This window comes from Balaenoptera ricei, chromosome 5 (genome assembly GCF_028023285.1).
Source record: "Balaenoptera ricei isolate mBalRic1 chromosome 5, mBalRic1.hap2, whole genome shotgun sequence".
NCBI classification, from domain to species: Eukaryota; Metazoa; Chordata; class Mammalia; order Artiodactyla; family Balaenopteridae; genus Balaenoptera; species Balaenoptera ricei.
In genome coordinates, this window is record NC_082643.1 from 18,335,730 (window position 1) to 18,355,369 (window position 19,640).

The following is a 19,640-nucleotide window of genomic DNA, read 5'->3' on the forward strand; positions in this document are numbered from 1 at the left end:
ATAAATAAATAAATAAATTAATTAATTAAAAAAAAAAAAAAAGAAATGCACATTCTCAAGCTCCACCCAAGACCTACTAAATTAGAAATTCTGTGGATGGGCAAACCCAGTAACCTGTGTTTTAACAAACTTTCCAGGTGATTCCAATGCACACTTAAGTTTGATCACCATTGGATTGGAGAATTTCACAACTGCAAGAGAGAATGAAGACAGGCATAACTCCACATAAGGTAGAACCAAGTTTATTAATGACAACCTTTATTACAACCACTCTCAAGTGTAAAAAATAAAGGGTGATTAATTAAAATTTAGAACTCACTTGGACTTGCTGTTTGGCCTTTCACTGGATGTGCCAAAGGGTGGGAGGCTCGCCTGATTCTGAATCAACTGGTCAGGTGGAGTTCACTGGAGACTGAGGTAACAAACAAGACAAGAGTGCCAGCTGGAGAGCTCAAGTCTTCTCCATGTTGGAATGACAATATGGAATGACAACAGTGGTGGGGGCAGAGATGAAACAAAATAATCTTACAGCCAGAATGTGGAACGAACATCTCTAACTACACAGAGACACAGAAACACACACATGCAGAGTCATACACACCTTAACTCTGGAGACTAGATTTGCAAAAGAATTTTTGTCCTTTCTCTGGGCAGACGGACACATTCATCAGCCACAGCGATGCAACATGGGGCTGAAATGGAAAACCTTGCTAAGTTTCCACCAACTGTGCTAGCTGGCTGCCCAGTTCTGTGTTGGTAAGTGTGTCATCACCAGAAAATACACCTGTGGTCTTCCCAGTGTTCCACAGACTAACATCTACTCCCCAGGCGGGCGACATCCTGGTGGACCTGGATGATTAAAATCTGGGGGCAAAACTCGTCCCTCCCACCTGGAATGGGGGCAGGTGGCAGGATCTGGAAGTGTTTCCCACCTTGTGTCACAGAACACTTGCCCCATCAATGCTCTCCCCTCCAAAGTGTTTGTGCTTTGTCACCATCCTGATGGTGAGTCTGTACAAGAAAAGAAGGAGCTCTGGCCATGCACTCTGGGTTTTTTTGTTTTTGTTTTTGTTTGTTTTTAATAAAAACGAACTAAAACCAGAAGAAAGAAACCATCAGAAGCTTTGATTGTGTCCACATCATTTCAGAATTGGGTTGGATTCCCTTCAAAGAGAAAGACGGGGAGGCTGCAGAAGAGGCCACGATGATCAACCGACACGGTTCAGAGAGTGTTGAGTCCACAGAAGCATTTGCGATGGCCCAGACGGTCCCTTCGCAGACACGGAGGACACATCTCTTAAGGCTGTGAACCCACGAAATGAATGCTGACCGAATAACGTTTTTAAAGGTTTGTAGAAAAGATGGCAGGAAAAGGAGTTGGTGGATTGATTCACAGGTCATGCAGGGGGATCATATAAAAAATTAATATTCGAGCTGAGTAAAAAAAAATCTTTAAAATTTAAGAAACTGTATCATAGCTTTCACTTTTGGAAGAAGAAAAAAACAAAAACAAAAAAACACCCACAACAAAACGAAACCCATAGTATTCCAGAGTTTCCAAAGAATCCAACGACTAATTTGGTAGGTTGCAGTATTTACTACCTCTTCATTAACCTCATTTTCTCCTTGGATTTCATTGATAAATAAAGCTCAGGCCTACTTAGAAAAGAGACCTGTCCTGCTAAAATTCAGCATCATGAAGTATTCCAAAGCCCCTGCTCAGCACACAAGGAATATACAACTTCTCTTATGAGGAGAAACTCCAGGAGAGACCAGACGTGCCCACCCAAGTTCCTTGTTGAATGCGGTCACAAAATCTGAACCCAAAGGCAAGCTGTTTTCTTCTTGGGACCATGGTTGTAGCAGTTCCTTGAAACGTACAGTGAAGGAATGCCGAGAAACCACAGCCCTCCCAGGTAAGGGGCTGGGTTTTAGAAAAGACGCACTTCCTCAGGCCATGGCACAGAAGGCAGCCCCCAATTACCGAAGCAGAGAACAAGGCTTTTCCACAAATTCAGTACATCTGGGTCCCCCACCCTCCCTTCTTTTCTCATTTGGTAAGTATCCAACCACCCAGAAATTCATGGCTACAATAGAGATTCACGGCGCAACGACTTTCATACTGGTTAATTTTTTTTTTTTTTAATTCTGTCAGTGAGCAGCATTTCCCAGTTCTACCCCCCAGAAACTAAGTTCTGATGGCAGCTCCATCAGGTGGGATCGCAGGATGCCTCTGTGATTAGGGTCCGTGCAGCATGGGTATCAGTTGGGCGCATGGAGGGTCAGGAAGGCGGGGTCTGTCCAGTGTCTGGAGGCAGCTGTTGCAGGCGCTCTACCAGCTAGCCCTGACAGCTTCAATATCACTCACCAGGTTCTGGGCCAGGCAGATCCCAAAAATCTGAGCAAGGAAGGAAAAGACAGTCAAACAGTAGAACTTTTCACTTTAGATTAGGCTTTTCTTTGGCTACTGAATTCCATTTTTCAAAAATCTTTGATTTTCTAAAATTGAGATAGAGTTCACATCCCACAAATTTCATCCTTTTAAAGTGTATAATTTATAGTGATTTTCGGTATATTCGCGAGGATGTGCAACTATCACCGCTATCTAAATCCAGAACATTTTTGTTACCCCAAAAAGAAACTCTGTACCCATGAGCAGTCTTCCCCACCCCACCCCCATCCTGACAGGCCTGGCAACCACTATGCCACATTCTATCACTATGGATTGGCCTATTGTGGACATTTAATATAAATAGAATCATATAATATATGGCCTTTTGTGTTGGTCTGCTTTCATGTAGCAAAATGTTTTCAAGGTTCGTCCATGTTGCAACAGTAGTTCAATCTTTTTGATGGCTGAATAATATTCCATTATATGGATACACCACATTTTGTTTATCCATTCATCAGATGATGGACATTAGATGGTTTTCACTTTTTGGCTATTGCAAATAATGCTGCTTTGAACATCTGTGTACAACTTTTTGGGTAAACATGTTTTCAGTACTTTTGGGCACATACCTAGGAGTAGAATTGCTGGGTCATATGGTAACTGTTTAATTTTCTCATGAACTGACAAATTGTTTTCCAAAGAGACTGCATCATTTTCATTCCCTTCAGCAATGTATGAGGGTTCCAATTTCTCCACATCCTAACCAGCTCTTGTTATTGGTTTGTCTTTTTTATCATAGCCATCTTGATATGTTTGAAGTGGTATGTCATTGTGGTTTTGATTTGAATTTCCTTCAGAATGAACGATGTCATTACAAATAGCTAATGTGTATTTTCTTTGGAGAAATGTCTATTCAAATCCTTTGCCCACCTTTAAATTGGGTTTGTCTTCTTTTATTGTTGAGTTGTTCTTCATATGTTCTATTTACAGGATCCTTAACAGATGCACGGATATGCAAATATTTCCTCCCATTTTGTGGGTTGTCTTTTCACTTTCTTGATAGTATCATTTTCAGCACAGAAGTTTTTAATTTTGAAGAAGCCCAATTTATCCACTCTTCCTTTGGTTGCTTGTGCTTTTGGTATCATATCTAAGAAAACACTGCCTAATTCAAGGTCACAAAGATTTACACCTATACTTTCTTCTAAAACTTTTATAGCTTTACCTTTTACATTTAGGTCTTTGATCTGTTTTGAGTTAAGTTTTATTTTTATTTTTTTGCCAAACCATGTGGCTAGCAGGATCTTAGCCGCCCCCGACCAGGGACCGAACCCAAGCCCCCTGCAGTGGAAGTGCAGAGTCCTAATCACTGGACCGCCAGGGAATTTTGAGTTAATTTTTATATGTGATGTGAGTTACGGGTCCAAATACGATCTTTTGCATATAGATATCCAGTTGGTCCAGCACTGTTTGTTGAAAAGACTATTCTTTCTCCATTGAATGGTCTTGGTTTCCTGGTCAAAATATCAGCTGACCATAGATATAGAGGCTCTTTTGAACTTTCAATTCCATTCCACTAATCTGTAGGTCCAACCTTACGCCAGTACACTCTATCTTGATTACGGTAGCTTTGTAGTAAGTTTTGAACTGGGAAGTGTGGATTCTCCAACTTTGTGCTTTTTAAAGTTTGTTTTGCTATTCTGGGTCCCTTGAATTTCCATATGAATTGTAGGATCAGCTTGTCCATTTTTGCAAAAAAGGCAGTTGTAATTTTGGTAGGGGTTGCACTGAATCCGTAGATCAATTTCGGGAGTACTGTCACCTTAACAATATTAAGTCTTCCAATCCGTGAATGCGAAATGGCTTTCCATTTATTTAGGTCTTCTTTAATTTCTTTCAACCATGGAGCCTCATTTGTGACCCTCTAAGTTAAAGGTATCACATCACCATAAGACGCAAAGCCTAGCTCTTGGGACTTCCCAGGAGGAAAAGTAGGTGCTCCCTTCCCTCACTAGCACTTTGGCAAGGTGGCCCAGAGAGAGAAAGGAGCAGAGCGTAGCTGTGAAACTCCAAAAAGCCTTAGCCTTGCCACTGGGCAAGGCTCTACATCTGACCATTCCCGTCTGACCAGCTGTCACAATGCCGCATTACTGAGCCCATGGCAATGTTGGAACGCCAGCAGGCAAATACTGACCCAGTCAATTTCTCTTACTTGAAAAGGAAAAAAAAAAAAAGGTTTCCTAAAGTCTTTCAGGACAGTAGCATCTAAAATCAGAGCTTTAATAAAATACAAACCAAATATAGTTGAGGTCTGTTCCCCAGCCCTCCAATGTGTCTTAAAAACTGTGAAATGATGGTGAATAAGCAAAGCTCCTGTCCTGGTGAGGGCTCTCCCAGGGCATCATTTCCCTGCGACATCCGTCTTACCTGTAGCAATGCAATGCCTATGAAAATACCAGCCACAATGGTTAAGTTGTCCTGCAACCACTTCTCAAACTGGGGCACACAGCCTTTCGTGTAGATTACAATCTGCTGATCGACTTCCTTCAGAGGGAAGAGGAGAGCACAGCATCACTAGGCAAGTTCAAAAGCTCCTCCAACACCCTTCGTGCTAAGCGACAAGATGAGTTTCCACTTACTGGTTTTTGCCTGGCATCATAGCCACACTGAGTGTTGATGACATCTTCCTGGGGGAGAAAAGAAACAGAAGAGTGAAATTCACTCTTGTCAGAGAGAAAGCCCACCTAGGGGTCAGCAGAAGACCCCTGTTAAGTGCTGGTCAGAAAATGTTTATTTGGGCACACAGACGTCCCAGGCACCATGTTAAACACCTTTACACGTAATTCCATGGAATTATTATAACAATCCTTAGAAGTAGGTATTAAATATCCCTTCCTTTCCAAATGAGGAAAACTGAGACTCAGGAAATATCAGAAAGACTAGTAATTCCATTATGTGGAAGGCTCTAGATTCAAAGTTGATAATCTCAAGAAGCTTATGGGTTTAGGAAACTGGAGACAGGTAAAAACCACAGTTAAAGGTTTCTTATAATTACTTTCATAATGACTATCTTCATTTATGATCTTTTGGGGGGAATTCTACTTTTGAATCTATATACTTACTTGTATGGGATTTAAATGATTTTTCAATGAGAATGAATTATTTTGATAATTAAAAACGATACCCTGACCACACAGCACATGGACAGATGCCCTGAAATCTTATAGGCCTGATCAGAAACGTGGGTTCCGCTGCTTTAGGTTTGTTTATGTTACCCTCTGGAGGGTATGGGGTGGATTTTATTAGCTTAGCGTTTATGGAATGAGATATCTCTACCCAGAGGATCTGTCGTTGAGAGGGGGGCACAGCACCTGAGAATCTTCAGAATTCTTCTGATGGAACGGTTACTCAGGGCAGGGGCTGGAGACGAGAGAGCAGGGCTTGCATCTACTGCCTGGGTGGGCGCCCTGGGCTCTGTGCTGGGCGCTCTCTTGCCTCCCAGCCTCCTCAGAGGAAAGGAGGAGTGAGCTAGTGGGAAAGGCTGGCGCTGCCGCTGAGGGCTCAGAGCGGGGCAGGACAGTCCTCGCCGACTCTGTCTCCTTCAGACCACCTCTGGTGGGCAGCCTACGAGAAGCTGTGCTTTGCTACCTCAGACCACTGTCCCCTCTTCTCTCTCTCTCTTTTTTTTTTTTCATTTTTAAAATCGAAGTGTAGTAGATTTGCAATATTATATTAGCTTCAGGGGTACAGCATAATGATTCAGCATCTTTACAGACGAACCACGCCCCCTTTTAAAGAGCCCCCCCCCCCCCCACCTTGCAGGGGAAAATCGGCCATGAACTCATCAGCGCCCACTCGGCTCTGCTCCTTGTGGGGAAGGGCGCGTCTGGGAGAGGACACCTGGGGACTGACCAGCCAGAGAGAGGCTGAAGAGGGCGGAAGGGCCAGGGGCACCTTCTCCCTCACATTTATTGTTCTAACCCTCAATTCTGGCTTTTAACTTACAGCAGGGGTGCTGCATTTTAAGCTGTTCTATATACCAGGCACATGATTTGACTCAAAATACAATCAAACCTGTGGTGAAGAGGGTGGCTTGTGAACAGGTTTTATGTTTTTGTTTTTGTTTTTTTTAAAAAAAGAATGACTGTGGTCATTCTGGCCGAGAGTCTGGGCAGCTGCAGTCTTCCTGCAAGTGGTCTCGTCCTATCTTGTCTCAAACTCTTCTGCTATTCCTAGTATTCCTTGGGAGCTAAGTCAGCAAGAAAAGGGTTACTAACCCCAAGCAATGCAGAGAGCTTCCACACAAGCCCATCCTTCTCGCAAGGAAGGAATCACAGGCAATACAGGCAGCTTGCCTGAGTCTAAGCTCAGCTCCATCACTTGCCAGCAATGTGAGCTTGGGAAAGTTACTTAAACTCCACGGGCCTTGATTTCACCTGAAAAGGGAAGATAATGGTGGTATCTGCCAGTAGGGATGTTCCAAACTTAAGCCAACACACAAAAAGGCTCAGAATAGGAACCAGCATGTACCGCTAAATTATAGTCAGGGACGATTACGCCTACTGGGAAGATCTGAGCACTAACCCCCCTACAGGGGCTACAGTTAGGAATAAGCGGGTAAGGAGCGGTTTCCAGAAAACACCACTCTGCTCATCCCACACACGCTCTCGGTGTGATGCGCGGAGCGGGCCCACGGCTTGCTGGCAGTCACTTACCGCGGGGTCTTTAGTGCAGCAGGAGAAGGGCACGCCGCATCGCTCTCGACTTGCATTGGAATCTGTGCAATTGAAGTAAATATTTAGGTTCCAATCATCAGCTCCAAAAGCCCCACAGCACTGCCACTAGAGCAAACAGGAGAGAATTAGAACATCTCGACTTGGAGGCGACCAGGTGCCTGCACTCGCACCCGCCAGGACGACCCACACCCAGCTTCCGCCAGCTCTAACCTTCTCTCTATCTCAGAATTTATTTTTAAACCAACTGAACCTAAAGGGCCCCTGTAAAAGCTTCCAAGGTAAGGCTGAAGGTTTGTAAGGATGTGTTGGCGTGAGACTTAAAAAAACAATTGATGAGACCCGTGGTGTTAGGTGGAAGACGGGCAGAGCAGGAGTTGTACAGCAGGGCCCAGTCAGAGCAAGATCTGTTTGGCTCGAGTACGTGTAGGAGCATTCTAGAAGGATAAGCAAGGCAGAAAACAGTGGTAGTGTCTGAAGGAGGCAACTGGGGTTGTGGGTAGGAGATCTAGAGGCTTACTTTTTTTAAAATTTCCATCTCTCCACCTGAACGGTTTTTTAAAAAATCCATTTTATTGAGGTGCAATTGACATACAACAAACTGCACATATTTAAAGTATACAATTTTATAAGTTTTGACACACTTATACATTGTAAAACCATCACCACAAGCAAGATAGTGAAAATACTCATTACCTTCCCCCAAGTTTTAGAGGCTTACTTTTCATTCTATATCTGTTTCTACTCTGAATTTTTATAAACAAGAGCATGCATTTACATTTTCAACCTAAAAAAAATTCAATCATCTAATTAAAATATAATCAAACAAGCTGTTAAATTCAGTGGGTCTTAAACGAGGCCTGATTCAAGGGCGGCTCCATCATAAGCCCCTTTGACACTCCCCACGCTGGACTAGCCCTGCTCCTCCAAGTTAAATAAACATCAAGCCTTGACCATTTTAAGAGTTTCAAAACCAATAGCTACTTCAAAGTATTAAAGGCCATGAGAGAAAAGTGAAATCACATGAAATAACAGAATCTCCATATAAAGCAGACACAGCCTCTCAAGAGAACGTGTATCCGCCTGTTCTTCCAACTCATCGGGTCCTCCGGGGGCTTGGGTTGTGCATCTCCACTTTGCCTACAATGCTCCATCAGATTTGTCACGCAAACTAGTCAGCAATAATACTTGGCAAGGTGTGAGCTTGCATCCATTATGACCCAACAAAACAGTGAAGCCTGCCGAGGAGATGAAACAGGGCTTAATTTCACACCTGAGGGACAACGGGCTCCGGGACAGTCGTTGCTGCCACCGAACAAAAGCGACACGATTCAGCTCACTTCCGAGCACCTAAGGAGGGCCGGGGACCTCCCTCACGGCGAGCGCCGACGCAGCCCTCTCCTCCCTTTATCAAAGGGACCCCAGCTCACTCTGGAAAACTGTCCAACCAGGAGACAGCCCCTGGTCCGCAGAGTTTCATGTCTGCCCTCCAGTTCTGCCATATACGTGAACGTCAGGGACACGGCTCTCCAGGTCTGCTCACCTTATCCAGTTTCTCCGTGCATGCAACTAAAGGCCTGTCAGATCGTAGGACAATAACACCTGAAGCCTGATGTAAAACCGTGTACGTCTTATGAGAGTGTCACGTGATCCCCGTGAGTTAGGCAGTTGCTACTATGATTCCCATTTTACTCTTGAGGAAATAGCTCAAGGTCCTACTAGCCCAAGGTCACTTAGCTAATCAGATTCTGGCACGAGCTGTGTCTTCCGAACCCTTGTTTACACCATTCTGCGCTGTGAGTGCAACAGGGCACCCGCTCCTTCGTCTGCATCGCAGAGGCTGTCACGTAGTGATGCTGAGAAACCTGAGTCGGGTGGCTCTCCTCCACAGGTTCTTCACTTGTGAGGAGCTACCAAGGCTTGACTTTCAGTTTTAGCTGCAGGTGCTATAATAATATTTGGATAGGCACAATTCTAGGAACTTTGTGGAAAACATTCTATTGACTGAGTATATTATTATGAGCTATGAAGTGCGGAGAGTGATCAAAAAGGGGGCCAAGAATAGGAAAGAACCCACATCGAACACCAAAGAACAGGGCTAAACCTATAGCAAAACAATAGTCTTCAAATGTCGATAGGAATGGGCACCTTTGACTCTAACCTCTTTGCCTAAGAGTTTTCTTCCTTGTTCTTAGCAGAAATTGAGGTAAGTGAAAATAAGACATTTCCCATTAGGGTACATATCGTGTATGCCCTAGAACAAGTCAGAAAATTATAAATACACAAGCAAACAGACAAAAACCCATGCAGAAAAGTCAGAGGTAGGTTCCAGCTGGCAGATGCAGAAGCCAGGAGGAGTTTTCATTGGGGTCATCCTTCCGAGAAGGCTTTCAACTTGAAAATAAACCAAATTTAAACTTACATATTCCTGGGTGAAGTCTATGAGGTTTTGCAAATCAATGTCATCCCTGTACGCTCTGATGTTGTTGTTTATAAAGAAATACAGCTGGTCTTTGATCCAGTCTTTGAAAACAAATGCCAGAACCCCGGCAGTGAGCTCCAGGAAGAAAATAATTCCCAGGAATACAGAAAACTAAAACAAAAGACACATATACAGAGAACAGTTATAAGGGCTATTTTGATCCTATATAGTCAAATGCTTCCTTCTAAAAAGGTTTATAATACCATTGGGTTGTTACCCATGTCCAAAGCAGATAACCTTCAGTTTCTTAAGATTCATTAATAGAATATTACACTCCAAGAAAGGATTTTTAAAAATCACTTCATAATCACATTTTAGGGGCTCTGGTGTTCCAGTTGGTAATTAACCAACAAAGCAGACATGGATAATAGGAATTCCTCATTAGACCCACATTAAGGCCTAATGAATTTCTCCTGATTAATGCATTTGTCAGACGCTTGAACAACGACCTGCTCCTACCTCTAGTAAGCTTTTGTAACGTTGAAAGATAAATTAGCCCAGTATTTTAAGATCGCCTGTCATTTGTTACTGTGGCCTTGATTCTGTATGCAATATATTCCTTTTCCGGATTCAGATACTGTGTTACTTCCCCTTTGCACCTGCTACAGGGGGTAAACCAGCAGATGGGTTCATTTTAGGTGAAGAGGTCAAAAAGGAACTGGGTGGGGAGGAGGGGGCAGCTGTGACATGAAAGTAATTTCCCATGATGAAAACAAAATGAAACCACTGGGTTGAGGGCTTTCTTGGGACAGCAAGCTGTGCCAGCTTTCCTTTGTGAAGCACCAGGCTCAGAATATTTTAAATAGCATCAACGCGCAGCCAGAGGAAGACTTCCGGTTGACTCAGACAACAAGAATTTAAAAGGAATGCTGGAGACCATGGGTTACAAGGTAATTGCCCATAAATCTGGAGAAATTTCCCTTTCATCTACAAGACCCAGAAGTGTCTCATCTTAGTCATATCAACGTCCCGCTCACACCCATGGTTCTTTCCACTTCCTCCCACCCCCATGTTCTCACCCTTTTCAAACTATTTTGCTCAAGCCATTTACGAGAAATGAGGGTGTGAAGGACCAGAGGGTAAACTGCGGGCAAACTCCTGTGGACAAGGGCAGAAAGGGTGGCACTGGGGCCACCTGCTCAGCCGAGCTCCTGAGGGCTCCTGCCACACAGGGAGAGGCTGAGGAGGTACAGGGGCTACTGTCTGCTGTGCCTACATTCAGCGAGCAGACAGCAAGCAGCCAACCAAGAGGAAAATATATTGGCGACGGGTGCAAAGGAAGTTACAGCTACTTATGAAAATAAAAGACAAAAAAGGTTTATTCACTCAGCAAACACCTACTGAATGGCCCACAAGAGATCAGGCTCGGGCCTAGGTGGCCTTTGCAGAAGCAAGGATAAGTAGGACCACAGCTCTGCCTCCAAAGAGCCCACAGTCTTATGTGAGGGTAGGAAAGGACCGTGGGGTCAGCTCTTTCCACATTAGATATCAGTATATCTGGCAGTGTTTATCCAGGGTGCCAAGTGCCATTCTGGGAGGATGGGCATGAGGGGAGGGGTGGAAGGAAGAAAGAAGTGCCTGCCAAAGTCTAGGACCCCAAGGTCTAGGTCCCAATTCTAGATGCTCCAGCTCAGCCCCTCAGGTTCCATAGAGCTCCTGGTCATCTGTCCTTGATGAGTTCACTTTAGAAATAGAATCTAAACAGTTCTTAACAATCATCAGCAGTACCCATAATTTCAAAGTGAGCTTTCCTCAATCTAGAAAAAAGGAAAGAAAAAAAATCCTATCACTTTCACACAATGCCTACCCCACCACATAAAACGACTCCCTCCTTTATCAGGTACCACTCTACACATGTAAATACGACAGTTATCAGACTATAGAAATGAGAGAATCATAGCTAGTTCAAAGGCGCACACACGCCAAATAGCAAAACAGAGGTCATGCAAAGGTTTTAATTAGATTTTTGTTCTCACCTCTATCAAGGTGAGGCCCAGTCACCCTGGTAAGTTTTCTCATAATGTTACATAATATATGTATCAGAAATTGAGTCTAAATTAAATTCTTATCAAATATTTGGCAGAAATCAGCATCCTTCGGGTCCTATGAGCTAATTTCCGCCATTTCTAAAGGTGCAGAGACTGACTCACAGGCTTCATCCAAGGGCCTCAGTCAGTCAGGAAGCTCCATTTTCTCAGCTCCTGGATTTTCCCCTCAGCAGTTCTCTTAGCCTTATGACATCAGATGTTTGAAGCTGTTTGGAGCCACGTTGACATTTACTTCCTACTTTTTTCATAGCTCCTGCTCAAAGCATATTCTAGGCCAGTTTGATCGTTTGTACTAAATGGAGAGAGAGGGCATTTAAAATATTCTCCAACACTTAAAAAAGCCAAGAAACAACACAGTTCTCTTCATTTCCAATGCGGGACTTTATAAATTAAGATGCCAATCTAGAGAAATGTATGTATTTCTGCCTGTTCAGTTAACTCTGGTATCTTCAACTACAAAAATCATCAACTATATTAAACAGGCTACCCTTATAAACTGAACTATATGCAAGTAAGTCACATTAAAGGGGAGCAAGGAGACTAACACTGATAAAATAGTGGCCAGTAGTAAGTATGATCTGTGGCCCAATGAGGCTACAGAAAAGCTGAGTGAGGTGAGCTCAAGCATTTAGAAGTATCTCACACCAAGAAGACTGGCAGGTTGGTAGGTCACAATCAGGGACAAAGCTCTCCCGAGGGCTCCAGAGGTCAAGACTAGGTGAGGAATGAAGTAATTGGTGTGTGTGTGTGTGTGTGTGTGTGTGTGTGTGTGTGTGTGTAAGACAAATGGAGTCTTGGAAAACTATTCCCAACACAGACCTATGTATAAAGAACAGAGAACCAACTGCTCATTAAATTGTACACAGGACCAAGCATCCCTTGGTTTTCCCTGTTAGCATGAGTCATATGAACTTTCAGAACAGCCTCCAGAACCTTGTCTGAGGCAGAGCCGCCCAAATGCAAAATGAGCTAGCCCAGGGGGACAGCGAGGGGACAGCAAGTCTGCTCTTCTTAGGGCAATTCAAGAAAAGATGCCGGAGGAGATGTGGCAGAAGTGCGGGGGAAGGGAATCACATAGGGCATGGCTGTTGGGACTAGCTCTGGTCAATGCTCTTGTTTTAAATGAAAATGTCGTTAGATGATGATGTGTCAGCCGAGGTAGAGAATGACCCTAGGAACAGGGGATATAACGCTAAAGCTGTTCTTCCAAAGTCCCACCATCTTCCCTCACCACAGGATGGTGGGGTTTTGAAAAATCATTTTTCTGTTCTTGGAGAGGGGAGCGGAGGCTGTCGTACACTGGCTGTGAGACAGACGCTCACCAGAATGCCAGGCTCGAGATAGACAGGCACACTCAGCTGAAGCTGACCACTGGCTACACCTACCAAACTGATTTCAAACATGCACAGGTAAACACACGCCATTTTGATCTCCTGAGGAAGGAATCTCCAAAGGAAAAGGCTTTTACTTTCCATTCTCGACTTTTAATACTTATCTACCCCCTGGTTAAACTCCTCCTCCAAAAATATTCATGCTAACAATGATCACACTAAATACCCCGCAAGGGATCTAAAAATTATGCTGGTCACACAAAGGAGGCCTTTGCGCTGGCAGAGAACACAGGAGATATGCATTTACTGTTTCTCTTTATTCACCAGAACCTACTGCTTAACAGACTTAATCTGGACGTGTCAGAGACACTGTGCTTAGGTCTGGTTTCTCTAAACCAACTACCTAAACAGCTTTCTATTGACTATGTGCTTAAAAGAGGGGGCAAAAAAATCATTCAAAAGAAGAAAACTAGGTACCTAGATAGACCTACCTTAGTCCTAAAGCGATTTTAGGGATTGGAATGCAACCTCATGATATCCATGTACAAAACCTCCATGGATGGCATGGGGAGGGGCCGCTGCTGATATTATTAAGGAGGTAGGGGCAGAGGAGGATGGAGGGTGGGTATCTAGAGAGCTCTCCTAAAAGAAAAGCATTACCCAGGCCACATTCTTGCCAGTGCCTTCGGTACGGCTCACTCTTGCTGGTAGGCAGGGTGTCCTTTCGATGTGAGATGAGAGTTTGGCTCTCAACCTGAGAGCAGAGTGCGGTACTTACAAACTTGAGAAGGAAAGTGTTTTCCCGTAGAGCTCCAATGCACCCAGCAAATCCCAGAATGAACATCACTCCTCCTACCACGAGGAAGAGCCAAACTGGGTCAAAGCCGCCAAGATCGGTGATGGAAGAGATGTTGGACAGAACTCCCTGGAAGCGGAAAAGAACACACAACAGGGTGCCAGGAGGCGGGGTCAGTTTTCCATCATGAACAGATGATTGCCACTGTCTTTCCCCACCCCACCCCAAGAAAAACTTGAGAGGTATCTGACTGTCACGTCACATCAAGAAACACCACAAGACAGAAAGATAGATAGATAGATAGGTAGATAGATAAAACAATAGAAAAGAAAAACTACTTTCCAAGGTCTAGATGGGTTCATATTTTTGGTAAAACTACATAAAGCAAAGACATGACCCCTAGAAACCATGAGCAGACCCTGTATGGAGAAGACGTGGGTGTTACTTTGCTTTCTATGTCTCCAAATATAAGTGGTCTGAGTGAAAATCAGATGTGTAAGAAAGACACCTCTCAACACCCAAGAGGTGCCATCCTTACATCCCCAGGGCATGCAGATGCCAGACAAGGGCCAGCTTCAAACCACTGGCACTTCTCAGGAAATAGGGTAAAGCTGGAATCTTAAAGCTAACAGGGCAGCCAGTCCCAGCCACAAGCCCCTAAACGTTTTCCAGGGAAAAACTCACCTCAGGTCCACCCCTGAGCTCCCTGGGAGACCCTACCAGGCTCAGATCCCCAAAGCCCGCTTGGGTGGTTTGTGCTGATGGCTGTCCCACATTGAGTTATTAGGGTATTTCCTTAGCCTCATTTAAATGACTTATAAATCAAAGGTTACTCCCTGGCTTGCAACCCGTTTGTTCTCCTGCCAAAAGAACCCAGAGTAATTTCATTTCTCCACAAACAATGCCATTTCTTTACTGAAATTTTTTCTCCCTTAAGTGTGATACCACATCAAATACCACCCAGAACCTAAGTTAGAAATTTTATGAGATTTTTTTCCTCTACGATGGAAGGTATATATTTACTATTCATTCTTACAAAGGCCAGCTACTGCTATTTTGAAACTGTGGAGGTATGTGAGTCTTAAATACCCGATATCATCAGTATTTTATTTTCTTATCTTATTAAATTTGTTTTGAGCTCTCAAAATACCCCCAGAGTACCACGGTATAGTTTGCTGTAAAGTCTTAATATTAAACAATTTGTTTTCAAAGCATTCCCAACAACCTGGAAAAACAGGAATACTCATCTCATTTTATCCTTGAGGAAAATGGAGCCCAGAGAAGTTTGGTGATTTGCTGAAGGTCACACAGCTATTGATTTTTTAGAATCAGAACAGAATGTCTACTTCAATAATCTTTCTCTACCAAGTGGAAGCTATGTACTTGCTTCCCAGCACTTTTCAGTCAGCACTAATCAACACCTGAGTTTAGGGTTTCTATGTTTTAACCCATTTTAAGGTTTTAGGGGGCATTTCTCGCGGGGGCGGGCGCAGGGTGGGCAGGAATCACTTTAAAGACAATAATAGGATACTAATAATAGAACACGTATGAGGCGCAAAGGACTCCTAAAATGCACAACTTTAACCTTATGGAAAAGGCCGGAGTTAAATAAAGTCAGAGATGAAGGGCTGAGAGATTATTAAACACTTAGGAATGTAGGGTGTATTCACTAATGTCTGGGGTGACATCATACGAGGCAAACACACCCTTCGTGAAACTGCACAGATCAATGGTTTGATCTAACCTTGTGTTTCTTAGATTTCCAAGCTCTGAACTATGAATACTCCAGGGGGAAAAAGGAAAACCCAGAAATACTGTAACCAATTCTCCACCTACCCAAATGATGCTGAGACAAAGAAAAATTGCCAGAAGTCAAACAAAATCTACGCGACAGTGGTGAGGGTCCAGAATTGGAAGGAAATCAACTTCTCCCCTCAGAATGCCTTTAAACATAGGTGGTAATATTTAAGGTCTTAATGTTTTGGACCTGCTCGGCCAGCGGGAGGAGAGGACTTTGAGGGTATGTGATAACATTCTTAAACTTAAAAAAGTCAACATAATTATGGAAGAAGAAGTAGACTCAATTTACTTGGCACCAAAAAGAGGCAGCAGAGCTGGAAGGGACAGAAGGAGATGTCAGTTCTAGCATAAAGAGGCCTTTCTAATACCAGCAGGTCTCCAGCAATGGGGCAGAGAAGGCGGCCTGAGAAACATGGGCTTCCCCTGGCGGGAGCCGAAGCACTGAACCTCCCTCAGCAGTGCTCCAGGAGGGATTCTCAAAGTGGAGGGGAATTTGGCACTTACTGTCCTTTAGGTTCCTTCCAGTTTTTTAAGACCATTCTATGATTTCATCCATTTTTAATGGCCTTTTTATTTGTGATTCACACCAAAGTCTGAGCAAAAATCAGATTGTTCCCAAACACTCTTCCATGATCCATGGCTGTACACAAAGAGCTCCATGGATAACAGGACAGTTATCTGAGGAATTCAGCAAAGCAAGCCAACCAACACACACCTGTGCCTGAAATACCGAGACCCTCCCTCCCCAAAAGGCAAAAGAAGTATGATCCCAACTGTCAGTGGATTCCTGGAGCACTGTCCTCTCTGGGTTTAATTTGGAGGATGAGAATTCGGCTTCTCAAACTCATTTTCATACTTTTAGCCTCCCCAGCCTGCAGGGGCAGTTTTAATTGAGAGGCCTTCAACTGCTTCCATGGAAACGACAATCATCTGGGGGCTGAGCTGGACTGCAGATTCTACTCATTTAATCCCACATTCTGGCAAAAGACAGGGCTGGAGACAGATACTGAGAGCTTGTAGGAAATAATATTCTGCAGAGGACAGAAAAGACAACCAAAAACTTTATTTTTAATGGATTCCAGGTAGTTATCAGTCGGAAACTAACTGGAATCTTAAAACACAAAGGACGGCAGTCAAGGCCCAGTTTCCTTTTCCTGAGGATTAGGATGGCTAACCTGGATGGGGATGGAAAAAAGACCTACTCTTTCACCTGTGCAACGTCTCCAAATACTCACTGAAGAGTAGTCTTACTGTTTCTAACTACACAGAGAAACCAGAGAGGAGCTGAACATAATCCTGGCAACAATGACTGGGGACAAAAATGACAGGCAGTTGACAGTTCAGCCTTCTGTTGTCTCAAAGATGCAGTCTTTCACTGGACGTTTTAACTGTGTTAAGCTCAATTTGACAAATGAGTAAGAAGCGCTAGGACATGCCAACTGAAGAATAATTATAATTAAAGCTTGTAGTTGACAAGAAGCCAGAAGAAAAAAAAAATCCAAGATTACAGTTAAGTCTGCCAAGTGATTTAAAATAGACATTCAGATTCGTGGTAAATCCTCAGGAATGTGCAAGCACACCAGCAGCAGACACCTTGTCTGCTGGGCACCTGTGGGCACCACCCTCTCCTTCGGGGAAGAGCACGTCCCTCTTCTCGTAAGGATTCCTTCTCCCCCAACCCACTCCATGAGCTCCCCAGCGCTGTCAGTTCTCACATGACCCCACCGCCCTGGTAGGAGTCGGAAAGCCAGAAATTCCCTGACTCAGACACCAGGATTTGGAATAAGCATCTGTCTCTAGTGGCTGAAGCTGTACAAGGCCCAACTCTGGAGCCACGTGCAGTGTGTTTTTCACCTTGTGGAGAAAGTCAGTCTGTAGCGAGAAACAAAGAACAAGGGTAGGGAAAGAAAATCCTGACAGTATTATAATCTCTGGCCTGACCATGAGTTCTGCGAGTCACTCAGGATCCTTAGACCCCTCGATCGCATAAAGTGGTTGTATCTGGATCTGAATTTGCACCTGAGGAGTCCCACACAACACGACAGCTTCGAATAAACTGTGCTTTAGTGTTGCATGTATGTGTGTGCGAGCACACACACGACCAAAACTAAAGCTCACAGTCTACACTGGAGAAAAGTATTGGGTCGGGGGTGGGAAGCAGACGGGGCGGAGTGGGGAGTATAGAGGGAAGTGTTGGATTTAATGATACCTTTACTCAGATGGCTGATATTTCCAGTCAACACAGCAACTGAGCCAGTGTAAATAATCTCCTTCACGTTGACTCACTATCAATTCAGCATCATTAATGAAACAATCAGTTCTGGAAGGAACTTTTAGGTTTTGTCTATGTCACCGACAATACGTACATGATTTCAGCTCCAGGTCTCCACGTTGACTTGAATGGTCAGTCCTTGGGTTTAAATAACAACTTTTTAGAACTCAAACTTATTGAAAAAAATAAACCAATACAAAACGTTATCTGGCTACTCTCCTTTGTACCCAGAGCTGCTGCTGATGTGAGAAGAGCACACACAGAGCCTGAATTTGCACCCCAGTAATAAGTCCTCCTGCCTGGATCCTGCAGCAACGCTCTGGGAGTTAAAGACGTCAAGGGTACTGGCCTTTGTGTGTAAGGTCAGAAAATAGCATCCTATGAAGCTGAATCTAACCGGAACAAGGATAAATGGATGAGGAACGGAACAGCTGTCCACATGGACTTATTCCTTTAGCCATTTGTTATGGTTGACGTGAAGGTGGAATTCTGAACAGGAGCAGCAAAGACAGAAAAGGAATGAGTCAGAATAAGAGAGAGAGAGCCAGAGACCAAGATTGCAGGGCACAAGAAGAATATATTCGAATACTATAGAGTCAAGAATATAAGGAGGATTTCTCATACACATATCCTTTGTTAATACATTAAGATTACATTAAGAAAAACTAGTATAAATGAATACCCATAAGAATTCTTCATGTTCATACTGTATACACCTGTACCTGTACTCTTGTGACCCTCACTCATCTCCTCCAAGTCTACAGCTGTTGCTGCAGCAGAGGCAAAACCAAATTGACCGTAACCAAGTGCTGCTATAAAGACAAAATGAAGAGCAGTCAATTTAAAAAGTTAAAACAAATATTTTCAGCAAATTAGCCATTCCACAAATTGGCTGTTAGACAACTAGCTTTTGGCGTATCAATCTGGAGCCTTTAAGAGATGACTGCCAAGGAAAATAGGAGATTTCCATTAACCCCTAGGTACTAGACAGTATCTCTCAGAACTTAGCAAGCAGACCAAGATGTGTCTAAGAAGAACTAAGACACGTTAATGGAACACGGCTGAGGCAATATCATTATAACAGAAGTTTAGAAAGCCAACAAACAAAAAATGTACTGATGTGTATCTGTCACCATACAAGGGAGACTCTGAAATTCCAGCTACTTAGACAAGTCTGCACTAGGGTGTGGCAGAGAGCAGTCCAGGGTCGGCCTCCTCCTGGCACAAGCCATCCTGTACTCAAGCCACCTGGCTCACCTGCGATTTCCCCTGGAATCCAGAAAAAGGGCAGCCTGGACAAGGGCTAGATGTAGGGCAGACAGACAGACGGGACATTGCAAGACAGACTACCTTGTGTTGAATCTCAGTTCCACTACCTATTACCTGTGTGATCTTGGTTAAGCTACCAAACCTGCCTAAGCCTCAATTTCCACATCTATGAAATGGTAGCCAACATCATAAGGTTACCATGAGGATGTAGGAAATAATGTAAGTTAAATCCAAACACTATGCTAAGTCTTCGGCACATAACGAGAATTCAGTCAAAGTTTATCAGCATCGCCATTATCATCACTACTACACTGGACCAAGAGGAAGACATCAGATGCTATAGAAGCACACTGGAGGGGCTTCTAACCCAACGGCTTTGGAGGGGAATCTATTTTGCTTTGGCACTTGCCCTGCCTGACCCCCTTCTAAGAAACTCCGTGGCCACACTGGATGATCATGTCTAAAGGAGGTGGCAGGAACCGACGTGCCAATCAATCTTCTTTCTTGAGAACTTGGA

General features: G+C 43.8%; 1 protein-coding gene across 4 annotated transcripts in view; it reads right to left on the minus strand.

Annotated features, from left to right (window-relative positions):
* Positions 1-226: 226 nt before the first annotated feature.
* The window catches only part of TSPAN5 (tetraspanin 5), a 170,789-nt gene continuing 151,375 nt past the window's right edge, over positions 227-19,640 (minus strand). For all 4 annotated transcript variants that reach the window (XM_059922455.1, XM_059922457.1, XM_059922458.1 and 1 more), the window contains 6 exons: positions 13,765-13,911; positions 9,548-9,718; positions 7,108-7,233; positions 5,032-5,079; positions 4,820-4,936; positions 227-2,398 (listed from right to left, as the gene is read on the minus strand). In XM_059922455.1, coding sequence (XP_059778438.1) covers positions 2,333-2,398; positions 4,820-4,936; positions 5,032-5,079; positions 7,108-7,233; positions 9,548-9,718; positions 13,765-13,911 — 675 coding nt within the window. In that variant the 3' untranslated portion in view covers positions 227-2,332. The remainder of the gene's footprint in view (positions 2,399-4,819; positions 4,937-5,031; positions 5,080-7,107; positions 7,234-9,547; positions 9,719-13,764; positions 13,912-19,640) is intronic.